The sequence below is a fragment of the Coenobita brevimanus genome, chromosome 71 (assembly GCF_032717465.1).
Source record: "Coenobita brevimanus isolate Jiangsu-jjx chromosome 71, ASM3271746v2, whole genome shotgun sequence".
Classification (NCBI taxonomy): Eukaryota; Metazoa; Arthropoda; class Malacostraca; order Decapoda; family Coenobitidae; genus Coenobita; species Coenobita brevimanus.
In genome coordinates this window covers 43,978,210-44,004,051 of record NC_137024.1, presented here as the reverse complement: position 1 = coordinate 44,004,051, position 25,842 = coordinate 43,978,210, and the positions used below count along the sequence as shown (strand labels likewise).

Genomic DNA, 25,842 nt, shown 5'->3' with positions numbered 1-25,842 from the left:
CAGGTCCCACTTTATGAGAATTCCGCATTTATGCTGCCATATGTTTCCATGTTAAAAGGTCTCATGGTACCCAAGCCAGCCCCAGCTTCACCTTTTGAGGCAATTTTCTGATTTTTCCCAGGACATTTACCTACTTAAAAATGATTTCAGTACATACAAACACTGAAGGATTCCTCACCTTGAATTGAAGAGTTTGTGGACTTCCTGGGAGGAGGAGGAGTCGGGGTACCAAGGCAGGATAGGACTCCTACTGGTCCCCAGCACAGTCCTCTGACCACACCAGCTCCACAAAGTCCTTCAGGCATTTATAGAAGAGTCAATTGGAACTCCTTCTCTCTCCTGTTGATTGCAATGCATGTCCAGGTACCTCTCCATCATAACAAGCACTGGGTCAGACGAATAGTTGACTCGATGACTTGGCACTGTTTGGCTATTCTCCTCTCTCCTTCTAGCAGATTATGTCCAAGCTTCTACTCCTAGGTCAAACTCTTCCACCGTCTTGCTAAGTCACGGTAGGGCGGCATGGTTAGGCTGGATCAGGTGACCAAAAGAAAGAGCAAAGTTAACACACAGCACGTGCGGAGGCAGAAAGCAGGCAGAGGGTTGACTGGATTGGCCCAGGAATGCTCAGTAGACCATGACGACACTCGCGCAGACAGGTGACATGCATATGTCACGGGCAGATGCAATGGTGCACTATGAGTAAAACTGAAAGCAATTTGTCTGTTTTTTACTGTGTTTTGACCAGTTTTCTCGTGTAATGACTAAATATTCCATAAGTTTTGGCCTCAGACCACGTTTTTACTGGCCCTTGGCAACTTATTATGTTCTTTTAAGAAATGGACCATTACTCCACCTGCATATTTGTCAAAATCGCGTTTGTTGACCATTTCTTGGGCTAAAAAAAAAAGAGACCGTGTTATGACTAGTTTCGTGCTCTGATCGCCGCGTTATGCGAGGCAGTGACTGTAAATATATATATATATCGTTTCGTTTTTAAAGGCTCCAGCTATGCTTGCATGCGTTAGCCTTAGTCACCTAATGGTGACTCTCCATGTTACCCGATTCATTGCAGCCTCCCTGTTCAGTCCCTTAACCCTGAGGTCACACTCAATGACCTCATCCCATGTCTTTCTCGGTCTACCCCTCATAACCCCACCCCCAACATTAACACTTCTCACCTTCCTCACCCAATTATCATCCTCCATCCTCTCCACATGTCCAAACCATCTCAATCTACCTCTCCTCAATTACAACACCAATACACTCCAGTCCCATCCAACCTCTCAACTCTTCCATTGTGAACCCAGACTCCCCAGACCTTGGAAACCAGGGACGCACTACACATCCACCTAATCATTGTCGTTTCTGTACTTCTGAGCTGGTGAATATCTTCCTCTTTCACTGCCCAAGTCTTACTACCATACAGCATTACACTCCCTAACACATGCCCACATACAAAGACCCCTTAGCACGTAGGGAAAAGTCCTCTCAATGTCAGGAGAGGCAAGAGCTTTCCTGAACTTATTGCAACCACTTCTCACCCTAGCCACAGAGCTAGCTCCAGCCCCACCTCCTGCACACAACATGTCTCCCAAATAACAAAACTATTCCACACAGTCAAGAGATTCAGCAGCAAGTTCAATTCTTTTCCGTCTGACAATCTCCCCGACACTTCGTACACATAAAATCAACATTATCTCTCAGTCTGCCTCTGATACCACTACATCTTTTATGCACCCATTTATCACAAACACACCGCACAAGATGGAATTACTTCCCACGCCCTTGTGGCAAACTGCACATGGCCACTCTCCCTCGTCTTTGACAGTACAGTATATATACTGTATATATATACACACACACACACACACACACACACACACACACACAAAGGTGGGCATCGGTCTGTTTTTTCTGTTGCTCCATTACTAATGAAGTTACTTTTTTTGAATAATGGAGGACCCAGACTCATTACTTTTTTTTCTATAACAGAGCAGAGTAACTTCTGTTATTTTCCTAGTCCGTTACCCCGTTGCATTTGTTTGGTTGTTTGTTTCGTGGTAGATGTTTCATGTAGGTGGTATTGGTAGTGTGAATTTGTGGTGGTAACTGTAACCGTGGTAGTTGTGTTGGTAGTGGTGGACCATGAAAGGTGGTAGACTAGTGCAATCAGTATCATGGTTGTGATGCCTGGTGCTACTGGTAGATGGTAGTTATGGTAGATGCCTGGTGTGGTAGTAGTGGTTATGGCAGTAGTGGTAGTTGTGGTAACCTTACCTAGCTGGTAGTGGTAATGGACTAGTGGTAGTACTAGTAACTACTAATCAGTATTGGTGGTACAGCTGCCGAGCTGGTCAGTGATAGTGGTGGTAGCCTGGAAGAGTGGTTTCACTGGTGTGGTGCCGTGGTATAGTGGTGAGTGGTGGTAGGTGGCAAGTGCCTGAGTGGCAACTGACTGACTGACTGACTGATATCATGGTGTGGTGGTGGTGGTGGCATTGACAACTGTTGTGGTCATGGTGGTACTGGTGGTTGTGGTACTAGTTAGGTCCTAGTGATTCTGGTAAGTGGTTCTGCTGTCACAGTGTGGAAGTATCGGTAACTTGAAACTTTGCTGTGGTGGCGATGATGGTACTGGTGGTAGCCGGTACTTCAGTTGTATGTTGGCATTATGATAGCAGTGGTAGTGTGATATCACTGATATGGTGCATAACTAGTAACTTCTATCTTTCTGTCTATCTATCTATTGCCTGACGCCATAATCCCATAAAAAAGGGTGGCCATCGACTTTGAGTTATTTGTTTTACGGGGAGGGGCATTGACCCTCCACCCAACCCACTTGTTTACACGTAGGGAGCACTTATGATGTGGTGCTATGGTTACCACACAGCATTGTGAATGGTTTCTTGGCGTACAGGAAACCATTTGGCCTGTCACTCAATGTAAAGCTACCTGTAAAGGAAGAAAAAGCAATAAGACATGACAGGAAAGATGGGAGAAATAGGAAGAGAGGAGGGTAGGCACAAAAGAAAAAAAAATAAATAAATAAATAAAAAATAAAAAAAAGATAAAGGCTAAGGAAAACGTAGGCAGCACTACATCAAGTGAGTGGATAGTGGTCGCCACCACCTACCACTACTAGTAACTTATAAAGTCTAATTGTGGTGGGGAAGTTAAGGGCAAGCATGGTAAAAATATAGCTAAAATATAATAACGTTAAACCATTTAAAACTTAAAAAAGATTAGAAAGGGAATATTTAGTGTACAGGTAAGCCCTTAATTCACGCGAGGAGTTAGGTTCCCAGACCCTTCGCGTATGTAAGTAAAGTCGCGTATATGTTCTGTCCCTTGCCCTTGTGTGCACATAATTACGCATGTTTATACATATATTACATCTGAGATAATACTGTTTATGCACTACATACACCTTGCATAAACTAGCATAAAGTATTAAAAACAACAAAAAATGTAACAAATTTAAAACTGAAACCTGACAAGCACAGGCGTAGGTGGAGACACTTCAGCAGTCTGATGCACTAGCCCTCACTGCCTCCCGTATGCTACATTCTGGCCTTCTTTATTGTATGAACAGTTGACTCATTCACCCCAAACATGCAGGTTACAAGACAATTCACAGGAGTATGTGGAGACACTTTAGCAGTCTGGTGCATTAGCTCCTCACTGTCTCCCGTATGCTACAGCTTTCCTCCTTCTTTTATTGTATGAACCAGTTGACTCACCCCAAACATACGGTTCTGAGGAATGAATTCACCATCAAGTCAATTCACCATCAAAACATGGACAATTCCCCCGTCATTCTATTAATATACTTATTATTGATTAATTTAATACTTTAATAACTAATTTTCAGGGGGATTTTTTATAACTCCATATAAGTAAAAAACTAGTGTACTGTACTTTCTAAATAAAACTGGTATGTAAATAAATGACGGGGAATCGTCCTGGACGGAGAATTGTTGCCAACATTCCTCCCTGAAGTTTGTCCAACACTTTAATCCTTTCTCTGTCAGCAACATCATTTTTACAAGTCAGTTTTTGGTGTGTTACCACATGCATCACTAGCACTACGCTTATGCCCCATGTTGACAGACAAGGCACATGCAATTACTGGAAGGCAGAAAAATAAGCCACAAATAACGATTTGCAGCAGTCATGCATGGTTTGTCTGACCGTCGGATTCAAACTGACTGTGTGGTGTGTGGTGACCGATCTCCCAGGCTCCCACACACACACATACACACACACACACACACACATACATATATGTGTGCACACGTGGCAGCAGGTAGGCATTTTTTATATTTTATTTATTTCTCTTGTATAACTGAAATTACTTATTTGAATACTATAATTTTGTTTTAATTATTGTACGAAAAATTCGTGGATAACTTGAGAAATCGCGTGGAAAAAGTTCGCGTGAGATTAAGAGATAACCATGTACTTGTTTTCTAAATATTTTTGTACTTATATTAACTACAGTGGGCTCGCGCACAATGCGCGAGAGATTGGGGCGGTCCACGACCTAGGCGTAACTGGGAATTCAACGTGACTCAGGAATACATAATCTTATGGGAATAATTACATATGGGCGGTACCCCCTCATACCTGGACATTTTTGGGCCCTTAGAGACATAATAAAGGTCATATGTTTCAGACATGGTACTAATGCTATAGCTACAATAACAAAAATATGGGTAGTCACCTTTAACAACAGTAGACAACAGGCCTGATGACCTTAAATAACAGGGGGCTCCGAGGCGTAGCAACAGCTTACAGCGCCCGAACTCCCCACTGCACCTCCCCACCGAACCACCACTTCCATTCACAGACTCCTCTTGATCACCTTTCCCCAGGAGCATCAAAGTCACTCCACTTTGGCCATAAACCCTTCCTAAAGTCCAATGCTGACACTTCCTGACATTGCATCCTCTTCATCCTCAACAGGAACAGGAGCAGACGATGGTCGCTGGTTCCATAATTTTCACCAACTTGAGCTCCGCTTGTGTGTGTAGCTTGTTATGAGCGTCTGTCTTCTCCTGTTTATTTCTTCCCTGTGCCTGTCTGTGTAGAAACGGAAGAGTTTGTTGATACCAACCAGAAGTTCCTCCGTTCTTAGGTTGCTTACTTCCTGTTCCTTCACCTCCCTCTTTCCTTGAGCTTATCCACAGCAGCAAGGATCTTTGCTAATGTTTGACATACACAGCTCAGTCCTGGCCTCTTCCATCATGCTAGGCTGCTCAACTTGACTCTGTCTGGTGTCGTGGCTCTGCTGGTCAGCCTCGTCTATCCATTGCAACACTTCCTCGGGAGGCTGTTCCTCAGTAGCAGTGTGCACTTCTTGTATGTCCCGCCAATGTAACGTCCTCGAAACCTGGTACAGCTTGTGCTGCTGTCAATGTTGCTGCCTCAGCCTCGGCCAGTGGTTGAATGGCTGTCTCCTGGGTGATGCATAAGTGAGGCAAGAGCATTCTCGCCACGCATGGTTCACCATTGCAGGTGTAATCTGGGTGCCAAGCTTGTAGGAGAAATTCAACTGCGCTCTCTTCACCGTAAGTTACGCTCAAATGCCTCAACAGTCATGGCATCTGTGGCAGGTTGGGGATACAGGTGCTAGTGGAGATGGAACAGGGAGCAGATTGCTCATCAAGGTCTTCGTCGGTGGATCTTCTTGTAGGGCATGAAGCTCCTCTTGTGTGTCGGTCTTCCTGCGTAGGTAGGCGTAAACTTGCTTTATGGTAGAAATGCTTCACTGTGGCAATTAGTTCTTGATCCAGTGGCTGCACTAAGTGAGCGTCGCGTGGGGGCGGCAGAAACACAACACGACAATCCTTATGAAGATCTTCAAGGTATGTAGGGTGACTCTGGTGTGTTATCAAGCACAAGGAGCATCTTAAATGGAATGCCCAGTTCCCGACACTTGGCCCTGGCATCAGGGACACACCGCCTCGTTAACCAGTCTGCCATAATGTTCCCAGTCATCCAACCATTTGCGGACTTGTACCAATACACGCCACTTGCATCCATGTTCGAAAGGTTTTTGTAGCACATTGGGTGTGAAGCTGTGTGTACAACAACTGGCCTCATCTTGTGGCTCCCAGACAGGTTTACAGCGAAGCATTACCACGATCATCTTACACTTCTGGAGCTTGCGACTCAGGGGCTTGTTTCTGTCTTTTAGCGATGTAAGTTGATTTTTGGCATGGCCTTGTAATATAATGACGTTTCATCGATGTTGTAGATCTGGTCCTTGGTGTACTGGGTCCCTCTTCAATAATCGCTCGCAAATATCGCAGGATAGTCTCTCGCGGCCAGCTCATCGGCAGAGGCACGATTACGAGAAATCTTTCACGTAACGGAGTTCCTTGTGCTTGAGAAAACGGGGCTCCAGCCATCCAACCGATGCCCTGAAAGGCTTTTTCCACTTTTTAACCTGCGTAGATGCTGCCTTGTAAAAGAGCTGGGCTTGGTTTCGAATAAATCTTCCTACTGAGTGGAACACCTTCCTTTTCTTTCTGCATTTTGAAGGTGGCAAGATAGCGCTCCATTAGTATCATAGCATGATTTCCCACCCGCAAACGGCCGTCTCAGGGTCAGAGGCACCCGCACGTCTTCACTAAGCAGCTTCCTTTATGGCTTCACGGTTCTTCCACACAGTTCTCACTGTAGATTCAGTCAGTCCCAAGGTTCTCCTGATAGCCATGTTTCCTTGACCCTCCTCCTTCATCTTAATGATCTTTAACTTGGTGGAGTGCGCTCAGAAGTTCTCTGTAACTCTTGGGGTTGGAGCCAATGGTGCGGCGAAGTGGGCACAGAGCAGCACAAAAAACACCACACATTGTACACGTACAGGTTAGCTGTAGAGAGCGGATCCGCACAGTGCACGAGCTAGGACTGTTACGGGGCGCGCCCCGCTCCTTGTACCCCAAGCTGCGCAGTAGAATGCCCGGGAATTTCTGCACATCAACATGACGACATGTGACGTTGCGCTGTGTGAGGGGTGGTCGCGCACCAGGAGAAAATGGCATTTTTGAGCCATTTCCTTGCCTCTCCCTCGCGTTCTGTGCGGTAAACTCGCGCATTTGAAGGGTTTTTGGTTAAGGGATTTTTGGTAACTCGCAAGCACAATGCGAATCGCGCACTGCGATGACGTGCACTGTGCGAGCCTACTGTACTTTGCACAATCGTGCAAGTCACAGTAATTATAATGGATATATTTATGTTTTAATTACAGGCTAACCACCTGCATGCCAAGGACACAGAAGACCTAAAGAAAGGTCAAGGGCAAGGTCATCCCACCACTGGGCCACTGGCCGCCACCACCCATTAGTGCCAGTACCAGTACTACCAGATTAAGTACAGTGTGACTGTCAGACTCAGAGCAGTGAGCACGATGTTTAATTATGGTTTAACCCCTAAAGCGCGGGTTGTCGCGTTTGCGACGCTCGCCAAAAAGGACATAACGGCGGATTGTCGCATTTGCGATTCGAGTTAATTTTGAATAAACGTGGGCGAGGATGTTCCAGCTGGTATTGTCTATCAGTACCACCACCCTTTAGCTACAATTAGCATACTTTACCTTTGTACTACTGACCTCCGTTGTTGCCAAGTATTGCGTTTTTCCCCCCTCCCCCCACCACCATGGCCCGGCCAGCCTGGCTGTGATACATGGCAGCGCTCTGACTGCTCAGAACTGTAAATCTGCGCTCTCCTCTCACAAGCAGTTTATGCTAATAGGAAACGCTTGTTTCCCCAGCTGTCACACTAGCTTTTTTTCACACGGTTTGCCCCTGTTTAGCGTCAGTTTACCGCAGGCTTTCAAAGTGACATTATGGCGAGTTCTAGCTCTTCCGAGTCAGTGCAAGCGGCCGACAGGAACGAGAATAAAGTGACGGGCGTAAGGCAGAATAAAAAGCGCGCTGCAGTGATCTTTTGGGAAGTAATATGATTGAAAATAATGTAGTATACGTGTTTTTAGCTGTGAAAATGGAAATGTTTGTTGAGTGACGGGAAGACCACAGCCGCACTGCATGTCGGCCGTACGCTTCGTTGATTTTAGCCTTATTTTCAGTGCTTATTGTACAAATACGGATTCCAAACTACCTGTACGTTGTAGTATAAAATTTACTGTGACAGAATGAGGCTGTGGTAGAGGGGAAACCGGGTTGCTGGAGGTGTGAAAGTGAAGATTTTGTTACCCAACTTTGCAAGTCTCCACAAGTCCTTGGGTAGTCCACGAAGGCTCAACACCTGTCTCTGGAGAAAGCTGAATGTAAGTACTATCTGCCATACCAAGTATAATGTTCTAGGGTTAATCTCTGATTTTTGGCTAATATTTCCTACAGGTACTCAGACCGCGATACAACCCTGCCACCCGGGGGGGGGGGATCGGCTGTCTATTGGCCGCGCTTTAGGGGTTAATCATCCGTCTGTAACCTTTTTTGCATTACTTCCCTTTGTTACTTTTATATAATAAAATGAAATGAATGTTTTTTTTTTTTCACTTTATTTAATACAAGTAGCAGAGTAACGGTAACTTCCGTTCCTGTTGTAAAGAAGTAATGGTGTAACTGATAACAAAGTTACCTTTCTAAGTAACAAAGTAGCGGATAACAAAGTTACTTTTTAGAGTAATGATGCCCACCAGTGTGTGTGTGTGTGTGTGTGTGTGTGTATACACACACAAATATATATATATATATATATATATATATATATATATATATATGGTAGGTACTCACAGTTCACGAGTATATGGGCGACAGTGGGCGTCGCGTACTAGGAATTCGCGTACTCAGAATACATAAACTCATGGGAAAAATTATATATGGGCAGCACCCCACTTCATGGGCAACCCTTGAGACTCCTTTCAGGCCTAAGTATTGTACTGTACAGGGAAACTATCTAAGACCTATTATCTAAGGTAAAGAAAACCAACAAGATTATGGCTTTACTAAATCAACAAGGATATGGCTTAACTAAACCAACAAGAATATGGCTGCTCACCTTAACCCATGAGGAGAACAGGCTTGATGGAGGTAAAAAGGGGATCCAAGGCAGGATGAAGCACCTAGAGTGCATCACCTGCATCACCCACCACACCACCCGACACACCACTTTCTTCACCATGCTTGTCACCAGCACTTTTGACACTTTAACTAGCTAATGCACTCCCTTTGTTCATAAACCCTTCAAAGTCTATTTCTGACACCTCAGACATCGCATCATCCTCTTGATCCTCCTCAGGATATGACTCTTCTGATGTTGAAGGGAGTGATTTTTCACTTTCTTCAAGCTGCAGGTAACGGGTGACAAGGGTTTGCTTCTGTCTGTTTACTTCCTGAATGTGCTTGTCTGTGTAATAGTGGAAGGTTCTGTCCAGTGAAGTCATCACCTCCTCCACTCGCAACTGAGAGCGTTTGATGTCCTTGAAATCTTACTTAAATTTATCAAGGGCACACAGTACCCAGCGATCTCCATCATGAACAAATCTTCACTCTCCACCACTGGTGTTGCTGGCTTGTCTGCTGCGCATCATCGCCATCAGAGGGAGGGCAGAGCATAGGCAACCATTATCGCTTCTTGAGATGGCAATGTCGCATACTTGGGGTAACCCCGGATTTGGGCCACTCTTCGCTGCCGTCTCGCCTACAAGAAGTTCAATTCGCGTACTATTAAAAAATACACTAAAATTCGGAAAAAAATAGGTCCTCGCGTACAATGAGGATCGTGTACTCTGAACTCGTGTACTGTGAGTACCTACTGTATATGAAACAGGGGCTACTTATAATGAGGACCACCTTTAGTTCTTTACACACTGCTATGGTGGGGCATACTAATATATCTGTAAAATGGAGATGTACAGTCATGGTAACAACAGTTTTAAAACAAGGATATCAACTATGCAGTATATGAGTCCTCAGAATGAGATTTCAATTTCTGTGATACTACAATGGCCATTCATCAATTAATTTAATAATACCTCCATTTTTTTATTTATTTGGTGTTATTATAAAAGTGATGATGATAAAAAAACAAGCATGAATAAGTGTAAAATTATTCAGAAAATGATATGAATAATGTACATACGAACACTAAAAAAAAAATTATCTGGAAGAAATATTCACACTGTGTATTTACCTATTTGTAGTATACAGGAATTGAGCAATGCTTGTGTTGTCCTGTCTCCATATCCACACTTATTAGTTCTTGTTAGCTGCATGGTACCTTTCTCAATCACTCAGAGTACCAGAAATCCACCTGGAGGGTAGTTTTTCTACTTCATTACTTCATCATTATAAGGTAAAGTTTATCCTTGACGAGTCACTTTTCTCCTTGTGGCGTGTGACTGCCAGCCTCTACTCTAGCGCACAGGGGATAAAAGGTGGAATGGAGACTAAGGAATACAGAATGAATCAGGTCACATTATCTCTGACAATGTACAGTACTCCCATCTGCTCCAAAGGTCTCTCGAGCCAGTCCCAACCCACTGGAGTAACCTGTCAACCCCTCTTCCTACCCTACAGTGTCATTGGGGAAAGGCCCCCCCTTATTCTATTCTGACTGACCATTAATTCATGAAGAAGGTGTTATATGAGGAGAGATTTCAATGAATACTGTCAAAGCAGGTGCCATAACAAAGGAAGCTCCATCAACCCATCCTGCATCCCTCACGAGCAATTGCTCTATCTCCTCCCACGAAAGTCTACTAGGCCTATGACACCCCCAGCACCTGACACCTCCAGAAGATTGCCCTCCAGGCTGAAGAGCAAGTCAGAATCTGCCACCAGAGACAGTCATGCCCTCAAAACAGCCAATCCCAACCAAATCCTCTAGTACCTCTCGGTTACCATAACAGCACTAACACGTTCTCTGATGCACTACCTTCAGTAGCAGATCTAACTGCTCCTACCCTAGGACAAGTGGGTAACCACCATGGAGGATAATGATGTAGTTTCAGCAGGTGTTTACCTGCATCAGTATGGTAGCCCTAGTTAAGAAGACTCTGAGGACAAGGCACCTGCATGTGTCATGAGATGCACAACCACCTCTAAGCACCAGCTGCTAGGCCAAGTAAGGTTAAAGTTGTCCCACAACTTTCTACTATGGCAGGAGATGCAGAGTGCCTACACCACACCCTTAGATGGACTAAAGGCAAGTACAATCCTACTACAGAAAGGGCTAGAGTGATTAACATATCACTTTATCCAGATCTACTGTAGGCTGAAGGTGTTCCATGACCACTCTAATGTAGCAGTGTGACTTGCCCTAAAAGGGACTGATGGCTCCTGCAGAAAACTACTGTGGCAGAGTCATGTGTGCTCTCAGCTGGAATATTGCTCACCCTTGTGGAATGGATGTGGAGAGGCTGCACTAAAGCAGCTTGACAAAATTCAGAACAAAGCTGTTAAAATTATTACTAACCCTTCTATAACAAATAAACTACTTCCCCAACAGGTAAATAGGAATGTTGCCTCCCTTGCATTATTTTACAGATAGTCACACTGTCATATTGCAGAACTTCCACCTATCAGAAATCTTTTATTCCCTGAACTGCATCTCTTTGGAACACACTTCCCCAGAGTTGTTTCCCCTCAAACTTCAACCCCCAGCTGTTCAAGTCCAACTGTTAGAGATTTTTTATGAACAGAGAACACTGGTAATCTGGTGTACGGATTATTTTTTTTTATTCATTTTGTTTTTCCTTCCTATTGTAAAAAAAAAAGAAAAAAAAGAAAAAAAGAAAGAAAGAAAGAAAGAAAGTCCCTGCAGGGAACTCTCGTGTAGCAGAGGCCACAAACTGACAGCCTCATCCCTGGATGCTGAGGTGGTCTGGAAATATCCTGCAACCACCCTCCTGTGACAGTAGATGCAGAACTAGGCTAAAGATGCTCTGCAACCACGCTCCTGCTGTGCAAGCATGAGAACGACAATTCTGCCTGCCTTCAGAAAGGAGGAAGTATCCTGCAGCCACCCTACTACAGCAGGAGTCATAATCAATTATTCTTACCCTTCAAGCTAGCAACAAGAGGTGTACAGTGCCTTGCAGCCCCAGGCTATATTACTGTGTATGATTACAAGGACCAGTCTGGAGACTCCTCTTGAGGAGTTTCTGCACCATATATGAATAAATTACTGCACTATATATAAATAAATTACAGTATTACCTTCTTACTGTAACTTTGTACAGTACACATATTTTCCTTATCAATTCTAAGAAAATGTTACTATTTGTTCTATTTAGTTGTTGCTGTATGGTACTAAATTATCAGTATGTCAATGCATGAGCATAAATGGCTGCATCAGAGTCTAAATTCACTTACCTATGATGTTCAATGCTGTCTAGACCATACACAGGGATGTTTGGCAAAAGAGCGTGCCAAGGCATTGACATATGGTGAACCCACTACAGAGAATGGACAATAAGGGCTGAAGAAATATACCAGGTGGCAGGGCCCAGCAGTGGTCCTGCCTGTTACATTAGGGTCTACCTGCAGTAGCTTCAAGAGGGTTGTAGCATTGATGATCTGAGGAGAGAGAGGTTTCCTCAGTTTTATGAAGCTTTTTTGTTTGTTTGTTTCTGGAAAAAAAGGAAGTTGACATGCATGAAAAGCAATATAGTATATATATATACATACAGACATATATATATATATATATATATATATATATATATATATATATATATATATATATAAATCTATCTATCTATCTTTCTATCTATTGCCAGACACCATAATCCTGCAAGGGGTGGCCATTTGACTTTGAGTTATTTGTTTTACGGGGAGGGGCACTAACCCTTCACCAACCCACTTGACATGTAGGGAGCATATCTGGTTGGTTATATGGTTACCACCCAGCGTTGAAAATGGTTTCTTGGCTTATAGGAAACCATTTGGCTGGTCACTCAATGTAAAGCCACCTGTAAAGGAAAGAAAAGCAATAAGAAGTGACAGGCAAGATGGGAGAAACAGGAAGAGAGGAGGGCAGGCACAGAAAAAGAATGATAAAGGCTAAGGAAGAAGTAGGCAGCACTACATCAAGTGAGTGGATGATGGTCGCTACCACCCAATACGTATACGTACATATATATATATATATATATATATATATATATATATATATATATATATATATCACAAAAAAAAAATAAATATATATATATATATATAGAAATCTCACAATAAATAAAAATCTATTCTTTAAATGATGAAAGCTAAAAAACAGAATGGTGAACACTAAGCATGAAGTGTATGGAAAGTAAGTGAACCATACCTGTTAACACATCCTCAGACTCTAGAGCACTGAGAGTATAGGGGAAGATGACATAAAATGAAAACCTCTCACTATTATTTTACCAGCATTATTTAGGCCATAAGTATCTGCAATTTTCAGATTCCCATAACCTCACTATAATTTCATTGTAAGGATTAAAGCAAATTTCCCAAGATATACAGAATATAAAGTGAACACTGGCAGTTGGTGGAGGAAAAAAAAAAAAAAACAGCAGCCAATATACAGCCAAATAAAACAACGGTAACTACACAGAATAATACATGAAATATTCTGGTCACCTCTCCTGTCATTGCACCAGCAAAGTCCTAGATAGGCTTTATTTATTCATTATATAAAAAAAATAGATGAAGTAAGCCATCTGAGAATGGCAAAACTGAACTGCAGGGTTTTGGCCTTTGATCCCTTTCTGGAAAACATATATATAAAACACCAACCATCTTCCTTAACCTAAGGTGACCAGATTTATTGGAGCTAAAAGCAAGACGCGCGCGAGCATGCATATGTGTGTGTGTGTGTTTGTGTGTCTATAAATAGATAGATAGATTGATAGATAGATAGATAGATAGATAAACAGATAGGTAGACAGATAGACAGACAGATAGATATAGATAGATAGATATAGATAACAAATAGATACAGTAGATATATAAACAGATAGATATTGACTAATGTGACAGTGACCGCTGCTGCGCTACACCTCAAACTGAGGCTGTTAATCAAACACTGACGTCTCCTACGAACTCCGAACATACTTTACGGTACAGTGAACAGGTCGACCAAAGTTACCAGCTAGTGAGCATTACAGATTTTATATTAATAATTCAGTATTTCATTTGTTTAGGATTATGCATAATTTAACTAATTCATCCTAATTTCATAAAAGAAGGCCATGTTATATCTAATGCAATAGTAAGTTTCTAAAAGCGGGACAATTAAGATAATTTGCTCAAAAAGCGGGACATTCTAGTCACAATTAAAAAAGCGGGACGGACGTCCAAAAAACGGAACTGTCCTGCCTAAAAGCGGGACTCTGGTCACCTTACCTTAACCTCTTTAATTATATGACAAATGCCTAATTTTATTTTAGCTATCACCCAACAATTTCACTAGCCTTACAAGAGTTATTTTGAACTTTAGAGCTTAGATACTGTCTTTATTAACCTCTTGAGTGGAAATGTCTTCAGTTAAAATTGTCTGACAGTGGCAAAAAATTCTTCTGACTGATGGGGTTAACAAACACCAACAGCTTCACCTCCACATCAGTCACTGGCTCAGTTGTGTTGACTGGAGCACACACGGCTTTTTTGCTGCCACTACCACTGCTGGGGCCATTAGTCTTGGTAGCATTGGCATCAGGATCTGCCTCTTGCTTCTCAGGTGATCCCGATGATGATAGTGCTTCTTCATCAATCTATGGGAAAAAAATTTAAAATAAATTTGGTGATAAAGAACAAGATTCAAAGGGTAGCTTATGACACATCACGCTACTCTATGCTATTATGCTATCTAGAATAGCATGGTATGACAAATATTATTCAAATGAACTTACACTGATTTCAGCTCACTGTCTGATATGACTAGGACCAGTAAAATACTAAAAAAGAACTTATCTGTTTTGCATGGAATAAAAAAACAGAAAAAGTGTGCAAGTGTGCATGCATGTATATGATGTGCATCATGCATGAAGATCACTGTTTACTATGTGAAGGAAATATATTTCATTGCACTGCAATAAACAGATTTATACATGTGTTTGATTAGACTTACTTATAAAGTCAAGGTGAGAGAACTGATGACTTCTCTAAACTCCCTCTGAGAAAAGTGGACGTGAATTGTGTTGAAAGGAGCCTGACTGATTACATGCTCACAGAGAGGTCGATGCTCAGAATGGCTGCTGATACAAGGGCCATGAGAGGATGATGTGGAAGTCTGTCAGATCATACAATTGTAGTAATGCAAGAACAAGCTGAGAGGAGTGAGGTGGACCAGGAGAGAGAGGAGCAGTCAGGGAGAAAGACTGAAAATCGAGATGCTGAAGATCAAAGAAATGACAATGAATACAAGACCAAAGTAAGGGAGGAGTTGGAATCAGTGAAGTGGAATGAAATGGATCTGGAGAGCCTGTGGAATGCATATAGGAACTGCAGAGTTAGGAATGCTGAAGTGGCGTGTGGTGTGGCACGACTAACAAACAAAAGAAGAAAGGTACAGCAAGGTGGGATGAAGAGATTAAGAGAGCACTGAAGGAAAAGAGGAAGAAGTGGCTAGAAGTGGTTGTTTGATGAACAGGGGTTCAATTCAAATACGAACTGAATATACTGAGTGCATGAAGCATGTAAAGAGACTAGTGAAGAGGAAAAAGGAGGTAAATGATGATTAGGAAGAAAAATTAATGCAAACTACTCTGAAATTAGGAAGTTATTATAGAAACAGTGTGGCAATGTAGAAGTGACAGCTGAAAGAAATGTGAAAATGTGAAGGATGTAAGTGGCAGATTATTAACCCATGGGATTAAGCAAAGACCAGATGGAATTAATATTTTGAAAACCTGATGAATGGGAATGAAGAGAGCACAGTGGCTGTAAACATGATTGGTTTTGGAGGTGTGCAGAGAAGGAATGCAGTGCCAGAAAATGTGAAAATCGCACAGGTGAAGAACGCTGTGAAGGGGCTGAAAAATGGGAAAGCAGCTGGGGTTGATGAGCTGTATGCAGAGATAATTAAGTGTAGTGGAGAAAGCGGAATGAAGTGTCAGCTGGAGATATGTAAGAAGGCATGGATGAGTGAAACTGTGCCAGCAGAGTGGAAAAAGGCTGTGATTGTATTCCTGTACAAAAATAAAGGTAAACAAAGTGAGTGCAAGAATTATCGTGGCATAAGTTTACTGAGTGTTGTAGGGAAGGTATATGGAAGAATTATTGTACAGCAAGTAAGTGAGATATCAGAAGTCCTAGTGAGTGTTGAACAGAGTGGCTGTAGAAGTGGCAGAGGGTGTTTGGATTAAATATTTGCAGTGAGACAGATAATGGTGAAGATGTGTGAGAAGGACAATAAAATGTTTACAGCATTTATGAATCTGGAAAAAGCATATGACAAAGTAGGCAGAGAAGGTTCGTGGAAGGTTTTTTGCATGTACAGTATAGATGGTTAACTGCTAGGTGCCATCAAGAGTTTTTATGATGATAGTGATGCATGTACAAAGGTAAATGGGGATCTAAGTGAATGGCTTACGATCAATGTGGGTGGTGTGACAAGGTTGAGTGATGTCTCCATGGTTGTTCAATATATATATGGCTGGGGTGATTAGCAAGGTAAAACCATGTGAAATGGAGAGAGGGATGGCATTGGTAATGAATCGTGATGGATGGAATATCTCAAATTTGTTGTATGCTGATGATGCAGTGTTACAGTACTTCCAAATGCCAGACAAGAATTTGGTAGACTAGTGCAGAGTTTTGCTGATGTCTGTGAGTGTCATGCCTTGAGTGTAAATGTGGAAAAGAGTAGTCATGGGTACTGAGTGAAAAGATGACTCCCAGTGTGATGTTACGGTGCATGGAGAGAGACTGGAATTACTGAGAGAGTTAAAATACCTGGGAAGAGTGATAGAAAAGAGAGGAAAATGTGCAAAAGAAGTGGAAAGTAGAGTGACACAAGGAAGGCAGCTAGTGTTAAGAAGGCCTTGATAAGAAACAGAGGCTTGAGTGCTGCAGCTGCATGAGGCTTACATGAAGGAGTGTTAGTGCCAACTTTAACATATGGATGTGAGAGTGGTGTGGCATGAAAATGAAAAATTAAGAGTGAAAGCAGTTGAGATGGGACTGCTGAGGAATGTATGTGGAGTACAGAGAGTGGATAGGACATGAAATTATGTGATTTGTGAAAGATCTGGAGTGAGGAAGTCTGTGGACACCAGAATCGAAGCGAATGTACTGAGATGGTATGGTCATGTGGGGAGAATGGATGACAATAGAGTGATGAAAAAGATATATCTGAGTGAATTTGAAAGAGGGACGAGGTGAGGTAGGCCAAGGAGAAGGTGGAGGGATATGGTGGATGAGTGTGTGAGGAATAGAGGTATGAATGTCCGTGAAGCGAGGGGACTGACAAGAGATCGAGCTGGCTGGCTGAATGTTGTGAGAAGAAGTGCATGACCAGGGACTTGACAACCCATTTTAACCTGAACTGGGTTCGGACTGATTCCATCGGATACATTTATGTGAAGCTACTGAATGTGGTGAAAGTTTTTGGAGTATCAGATAAAGCCAGGATTCTGGGGGCTTGAATGGCGAGTGAAAGGAAGCGTGGCCCATTGGACTGGGCAAACTTGGTCTGGATGCTGCTACTCTTCACCCTGCCCTAGGGTGGGAAAGGATATCCGGATAATGATGATGATGATGGTGTGTGTGTGTGTGTGTGTGTGTGTGTGTGTGTAATAACTGAAGTGAGACTTACCACATTAACCCTCTTATATACGAGGGCTCGGTAAAAACCCCAACCATTTGTAATAATGAACGAAAAAAAAAAAGTAAAATTATCATTCTGAATTGTTCACTCATTTATTCAACAGTGATTTCTCATAGATATATAGACATTTTGTCAATGGTTGTTAAGAGAAAGTTGTGGAGCATTTAACAAGCACTTACTGTATGAAATGTTTATATATCTCTAAAAAATTTGTATTGAATAAATGAGTGAAAAAAAAGGGTAATTTACTTTCTTTTTTCTTTCTTCTTTCATTATGAGTGACAAGCCAAATGGTTTCCTGTACACCAGGAAACCATTTACTACACTGGGCGGTAACCATATAACCAGATTACAGCATCTGGTGGTTTACTGGAAAATTAAAGCACTCCAATTGGATTGAGCCTGTGCAGGTTTCTATCCAAGGGACAGTTGGGATTCATGGCTCACATAATGCCACTCAAGGATGAGTGAGGATGGTAACTCTCATCTTAAATGTCTGGACCAACTTGCCTAGGCCCTGGCTCCTATGCTCCTCATGGGGCAACAAGATTAGATGATGATGATGATTAGGAATATCATTTATTCATTTATAAAAACGTTGTAATTTCATAATACTGTAATACAGTTACAAACAAAGGCAGGGAAATGAAGTGTTGGGAAACATTTTACAATGCTGAGCCAGCTGCTACTAGAGCAGCCGGGTGTGGTCAAAGACCGTAAGATATTTCTGTTCTATAAGCCATTACCCCTTAAAAGACAGGCATCAGAATGTTTTGACATATGCTCAAGACACGCATAATTGGCGAGTGCGATATGGTGAGGGGGGGGGTAGTGGGGGGTGGGAGGGATGGTGGTGGAATTTTGGGGTGATGCCAGGGAGAGGGCTGGGTGGTTGGGGGAGGTGGGGGGTGGGTGTGGGGGGTAGGGTGGGGTAGGGGGATGATATGTTGGGGGTGGAGAGGGGGTGGGGTGGTAGGTAGATGGGTGGGGGTGGCAGTGGGGGTTGGAGGGGTGGGGTGGTTTTGTGGGTGATGGGTTTGGGGCATAGGGGGTGGATGGGTGGAGGGCTAGGGGGTAGGGGGTTGGGGATGGTGGGGGTAGATGGTGGTGGGTAGGGGGTGGGAGATAGGGGGCTGGGGTGGTAGGGGGACTGTTGGGGAGTAGGGGATGGTTGGGGGTAGAAGGGGTCATGGGAAATGGGTGGTGGGATGTGTGGGAGGTGGGGGGTTAAGAGTGGGGAGGGTGCAGGTGGTGGGAGGGTGGGGGATAGGGATGGTGGATGGTAGGGGGCAGTGGGGCTTGGTGAGACTGTGGAGGAATTTGGGGGGCTGTGGGGGTTGGGGTGGGGGGGTGGGGGCTATGAGGGTGTGGCAGGGGGGTTGGGGTGGGAAGGTGGGGGTGGGGAGGGTGTGGGTGTGGTGATAGGGGGATGGGGTGGGTGGGGGGAGCGCGACTGCATATGCGGACACCCGTCTTTTTGACCCCTGTACCCTCCGACAACATATGCAGACACCCATCGTTGAGGGGTTAAAATCTTTCTGACAGAGCTAGATGTGTAATTTCTTTACAAAAATAATCACAATTAATGCTCTACAAATTTTTCTCAACAAGCACTGACGAAATGTTTATACAGTACGTCTGTAAGGAAATCAGCATTGAATAAATGAGTGAATGACGAAATAAGGTACAGTAATTTATCTACTCATTTATTCCTTTATAACATGAAGCAATTTCATGGCAGTAGAGTTATAAATAAAGGGAGGGGAAAAAGTTGAATGAAAACATTTTCCAAAGTCGCGCATATCGCTGAGTGAAGGGTGTGAGGTACGTAAGGTCTGGGCCAGCAATGAGGGTCATGCAATACTCGGAAGCTATTCAATGTGGGTTGCGTTAAAAGAGTTAGAGAGGGTTAATCACACTTTCCTGGCCAGGATTCAAAATTGGCCCTCGCACTCCAAATGGTACTGCGCCAAACAGAGGATCCCCACTTTGCCTATGGGCAATGCGTGCATTTATCGACCCCATTACATTCCCCCCTTTTTCTCCCCTTGGTGATTAATTTGGTGAGTTTTGAACACAGGTAGCATAGCAATGGAGGCCGACCACACTGAACAGCTCATCCCTGGGATATAAAGAATAGGACACTCCCAGCTAACCAAGGTAGGCTACATCAAATTGCCAACCAAGCCTCGCCTCAAATCCCAGACCACTGCCAACCAATGTAATAACTGAACCGAAACGTAACAAATTAATCACACGGTCCTGGCCAGGATTCGAACTTAAGCCCTTGTGCTCCAAACACGCGCACGTTACCCCTGAGCCAAACAGGGGATCCCCACTTTGCCCACGGGCAACGCGGACATTTATAGACCCCATTACATATGTTACAGGAAGTTTGTGAAACCAGTGATTTCATGAAATCCCTAGTGAATTCGTGAAATGAGTTTAAACTGGGATGGGTTAATTAAGGTTTAGTTAGTTTAGGCTTGGTTAGGTTAGGCTGGGATAATCTAGGTTAAGTTTAGGTTATGTTAGGCTAGGTTAGTCATGTTGGGTTAGGTTATATTAATTTAGATGAATGCTAAGTTATGTTATGAGTTCATCTAAATCAATCTAACCTAACTAACCTAGCCTAACATAACTTAAACTTAACCTAGATCATCCTAGCCTAGCCTAACTGCTGCCTAAATTAACCTTAGATAGGTAACCCTTTTTTTTTATCTCAATGGGTAACCTGGGGTCTCAATACCCCAAGGGAGAAAAAAAAAAAAAAAAAAAAAAAAAAAAAATTAGTTTATTGGAATGAGCTTTAATACATTAAAAAAATTCAAGCCATTTTCTTTCATTGAGGACAAAAAAAAAGTTTAAATGAAAAAATATATTTTAGAAATTTTTGAAAAAAAGGTGCAAAATGTTGTATACGCTAAGTTTAACCTTAACCCTAGGAAAACTGAAAGCCAATATCCTAAACTTTTGGGCCATCTCCTGTAGACTGATGTTGAGACTTCCTGTAAACAAAAGGAGACACACAGCAAATGAAAATTAACTGTACACAAGGAATGACATATGACGCGACGTGATAGGTAACCTGGGGTCTGACAGACCCCAGAGGCTCTATAAAGCAAAATTAGAGCCAGTTCCAGGAATGACTCCATCATCCCCATGAACGACTTCACTAGACAGGAAGGTAAACCGGAAGGTCAGATCCCTCAGCCTTAAGACCATATGTGAAAAAATTAATTTGGGGGGCCTAGGACTTTTGAGAACCTAACCTAAATTAATCCATCCCAGTTTAAACTCATTTCACGAATTCATTAGGGACTTCATGAAATCACTGGTTATGCAAAGTCCTAATAACATATACAGAATGTATGTATATATATATATATATATATATATATATATATATATATATATATATATATATACAGTATATATATCTATCTATTGCCAGACGCCTCAATCCCGTTTGGGGTGGCCACAAACAAATCGCCTCCAAGTCGCCCTGTCCCCTGCCATTTCACTACCCTGCTCCCAACTCACACCCCCCTCTCTCATATACCTCTCCACCCCATACCTCCATCTCATCCTCGGCCTCCCCCTCCCTCTTCCCCCCCTCCACCTCACTCACATACACTCTCTTCGTCAGTCTTTCACCCTCCATCCTCTCCACATGGCCAAACCACCTCAGTGTGTTCCTCATAAAGCTCCTTATGACATCCACATCAACACCACAACGTTTCTTTATATCCTCATTCGTCAGCCTATCCCTCCATGTGACTCCACAGGCTCCTCTTAAATAACTCATTTCCACGGCTCTCTTGACTTGTGTCCTTCCAACAACGTCCAAGCTTCACTTCCGTACGTTAGAGTTGGTATCACAATACTGTCATGTAGTAACTTTTTCACTTCCATGCTCACTTCCCTGTTTCTTGTCACTGCTTTCAAATAACCAGCAACCTTTCTTCCCTGCTGTACCCTTTCAAGCACTTCACCCTCCAAACCTCCATCCTTACTTATCACACTACCCAAGTACTTAAACGTACTCACATTTTCCAATTCCTCACCATCCAACCTCGCTGTACATTCACTGACTTCACCTCTCTCAAAGACCATCACTTTACTCTTCCCTACATTCACCTTCAGATATATACCTATATATATAATCAGACCCCTATATATACAATCAGACCCCTATTTACAAAGGATCGACTTACAAAAAATCCAGATATGAAAAAATGTGTGTGTGGCAGGTCAGTTATGGGAAGAAAGATGGGGTTAGGTGAAGACACTGACAAGGAGGTGAGGTCTTAATTGCAGTTCAGGGAAGGGTAGGATATAAGTGGAGGAGCAGAGACAATAATGGGATCATGGCCCCAACCCTCTTTCTCATTCATAGAAATGACCTCCTATCTGTCACTCACAACGCAATACACTCTTAAACTGATGACTCGACCCTTCATAGTTCTATCACATTTAGTACCTCCTTTACACAATTTGATATAAATTCCCAAATAAACAAAGCAATTTCTCTGAACCAGGACCTTTCTAAAATTAATCAATGGGGACAAACAAATCTGGTATCATTTAATGCTCAGAAAACTAAATACATTAATTTCTCCAACAGAAAGAATCCCTCAGACTCTCACATAATTTTAAATGCTGTCAATATTCCCGTATCCACTACAATGTTTCTAAAAAATTGGGACTTATGTACAGAGTTCGTGAGTTCTTCACTGACAAGCAGATGGCCACAACATACAAAAGTCTTGTGCGTTCTCAGATCTAATACTGTTCACCACTGTGGAGCGGATGTGGAGAAGTTGCATTGAGGCAGTGGGACAAATTCAAAATAAAGCCAATAGATTAATCAATAATCATGCCATTGTGCAGGACCTTCCTCCATTATCAGTACATAGAGATGTTGCTTCTTTAGTATTATTTTATTGATATTTTACTGTAAGTGCTCTGACGAGCTGGCTTCAATTGTGCATCCCCTTCACATTTTCTCCTGAAATACTCGGCAGCTGGAAGCGCCCATGAATTCACGCTCTCTCCCCCGCAATGCAGAAGCTCTGCTTATCAAAATTCATTTATCCCCAGAACTACTATTCTCTGGAATTCACTTCCTGGGAGTTGCTTCCCACAAACAGTTAATCCACTTCAATTTAAATCCAGTTGTTATAAATATTTTATGAATGGAGGATGCCTTTAGGCACATGGACTTATTTTTTTTCCTTTGTTTTTCCTTCCTCCATTCACTATCCATAAAAAAAAAAAAAAAAAAAAAAAGTGGGTGGGAGAGAGAGAGAGAGAGAGAGAGAGAGAGAGAGAGAGAGAGAGAGAGAGAGAGAGGATAGCACAGAAGTAGGTATGAAGAAGAAAGGCGATGAGATAAAGAACTTTGTGACCTCAGTAAATATGGGATTAGGGTTGGGTTGGAGGGAGGGGGAGAGAGAGAGAGAGAGAGAGAGAGAGAGAGAGAGAGAGGATAGCAGAGAAGTACGGTAGGGATGAAGCAGAAAGGTGAAAAGGGTAAAGGGAATGAACTCTGTGACCTCAGTAAATATGGGATTAGGCTTAGGTTGGAGAGAGAGAGAGAGAGAGAGAGAGAGAGAGAGAGTATAAGAATGAGAGATGGACTTACAAAAAAAAATGACTTGTGAAAGACCTTTAGGAATCAATTATTTTCGTAAGTTGAGGACTGCCTGTACATACAGTATGTGTATATATATATATATATATATATATATATATACACACACACACAGTAAAAGCTCGATTAACTGGAATGCATGGCGATTCTTCCATTCCGGATATGGAATTTTCTGGATAATCGAATGTTACTCTTAGAAATTTACTGGGAGGTCAAACAAATGAAACAGTACCAAACTTGGGACTTTATTTCATAAAGTACATTATTCAGTATTAGATACTGTACAGGTAAGATACAGTACAGGCACACTCACGCTCACTAATATCTGCCCAGGGGTGCCCCATTCCTACCTCAGAATACCCAGGGAAGAGGGGAGGGGGGGGACGAAATGAGCTTCACCTGCCACTACCCCAGCTCCCGACGATCCCCCATACCCCTACCCAACTCCCCACCCTATCCGTCATTCTTAACTAGCACTTACATCTCAAGCTAATTTCATGCTTAACACTCTTGGTTCCACTACTAATACAAACAAAAAGCATTAGGATATGTTAAAAGAATATAACTATCAACACGCTGCAGCAAGAAATTAATGCATTATGACGTTGACAGTAAAACAAAAATGTTAACAATGGCCACTTCAGGCCTCCTGTGTTGGGTGCACTGCTTTGCACACACACACACACACACACACACACACACACACACACACACACACACACACACACACACACACACACACACTGAAAAACACAGACATAAACACACCCAAACACACAGGCACAGACACGGACACATGCAAACACCCAACGCATGAGGCCTGGGATGGCCATTGTTAACGTTTTTGTTTTATTGTCAACATTATAATGCATTAATTTCTTGCTGCAGCATGTTCATAGTCATATTATATACTTTTTATATATCCTAGTGTTCTATATTTGGGTATTAGTAATGTGACTATAAGTGTAAAGTATGAGGTTAGCTTGAGATGTATCTGCCAGATAAGAATGATGAGTGGGGGGCTGGGAGGGGTATGGGTATGGGGGAGGGTCGTGAGCTGGGGTAGAGGCGGGTGGAACTCGTTTCGTCCCCCCCTTCCCGTCTGGGTATATGGGGGTACGAAGGGGGAATCCCTGAGCAGAAATTATTGATCGTGAGTGTACACTACAATACACACAAAAAGACAGCTAGAGAAATTGTACAGGACTGAACACAAACCAGCAAACATTACCAAAAATTATTTAAAGAAAAATTTAGCATATGTTACAGGCCAAAATAATTTTGAAAACTTAGCTGCATACACTACTTTACCCTGTACTGTACAGAACTAATCAAGAATTATAGGGAGACGACAATATCCAGAATATTTCCGACCCCATGCCTGATCAAATTTGCGTTCTGGTTATATGAGGAGCTGATGCATCGGATGCCAGTTAATCGAGCTTTTACTGTATACAGCTACCACAAAATGACTTAGGATCCCCCCACAAGGTATTAAATAACATAGAAATCATAGTATATCGCAATGTTTGTTCATGAAATGCCATTCATTAATACGAAATCATGTTTCCCTTGTTTTTCAGGACCAGTTGGATGTGTTTTGGCATGGAATTACTTATCTCTCAAGTAATTATCTAAGGACATTGCACCAAACATCTGTCAGTTCAGTCTTGAGGTTGTCCAGATCGGGTGTCTTCTTCTCTGCCACGATTTTCTTCATCTCTGCCTAGCAGTTTGCTATCAGATTTAGATCCGGACTGTTGCCACGCCAGTCAAGGACCTCAATCCGATTATCTTGAAGCCATTTTGTCACCTTGCTTGACTTGTGACATGGAGCTGAATTGTGCATTAAAAAGTCGCACCCATGAATAGCACAAAAGTTTAACAAATGATCTTTCAGAACTTGGATGTACTGGCCACCATTCGTCATCAAGTTCTTAGGAAGAAAGTAGAGGCCTCCCCGTCCCATTTCACCTGAGAAACACCCCCATACCATTACTGATTGTGGGTGCTTAACAGTCGGCATCGTATAAGCAGGGTCTTATCGACTACGGGAGGCAGGGCGACGAACCTTGGCAGAACGCACCTGGAACACTTGAAATGTGCTTTCGTCGGAAAACATAACTTTTGTCCACTCATCCAATGTCCAGTGTGCATACTTCTTGGCAAACTGAATGCGGTGCTTCTTCATGCGCTCAGTGAGAAGCGGTTTCTTGGCTGTGGTGCGGCTTGGCAAACCCAGCTCCTTCTGCAAGCGGTGTTGGATAGTTCGAATTGAGACGTCTTGTAACAGCTGGGGATGCATTCTCTTCAATTCTGCTGCTGTCAGTCGAGGATTCTTGATTACTTCCCTCTTCAGAAGCGTATCTGTACCTCTGCAAGTTGTCCTCTTCTTTCCACCA

General features: G+C 42.7%; 1 protein-coding gene across 1 annotated transcript in view; it reads right to left on the bottom strand.

Moving 5' to 3' along the window:
• The window catches only part of LOC145406767 (uncharacterized), an 83,072-nt gene that overhangs the window by 33,479 nt on the left and 23,751 nt on the right, over positions 1-25,842 (bottom strand). Inside the window, exons 4-6 of the mRNA XM_080277864.1 lie at positions 14,570-14,728; positions 12,375-12,548; positions 179-270 (exon numbers count right to left, since the gene is read on the bottom strand). Of these exons, the coding sequence (XP_080133990.1) occupies positions 179-270; positions 12,375-12,548; positions 14,570-14,728 (425 nt within the window). The remainder of the gene's footprint in view (positions 1-178; positions 271-12,374; positions 12,549-14,569; positions 14,729-25,842) is intronic.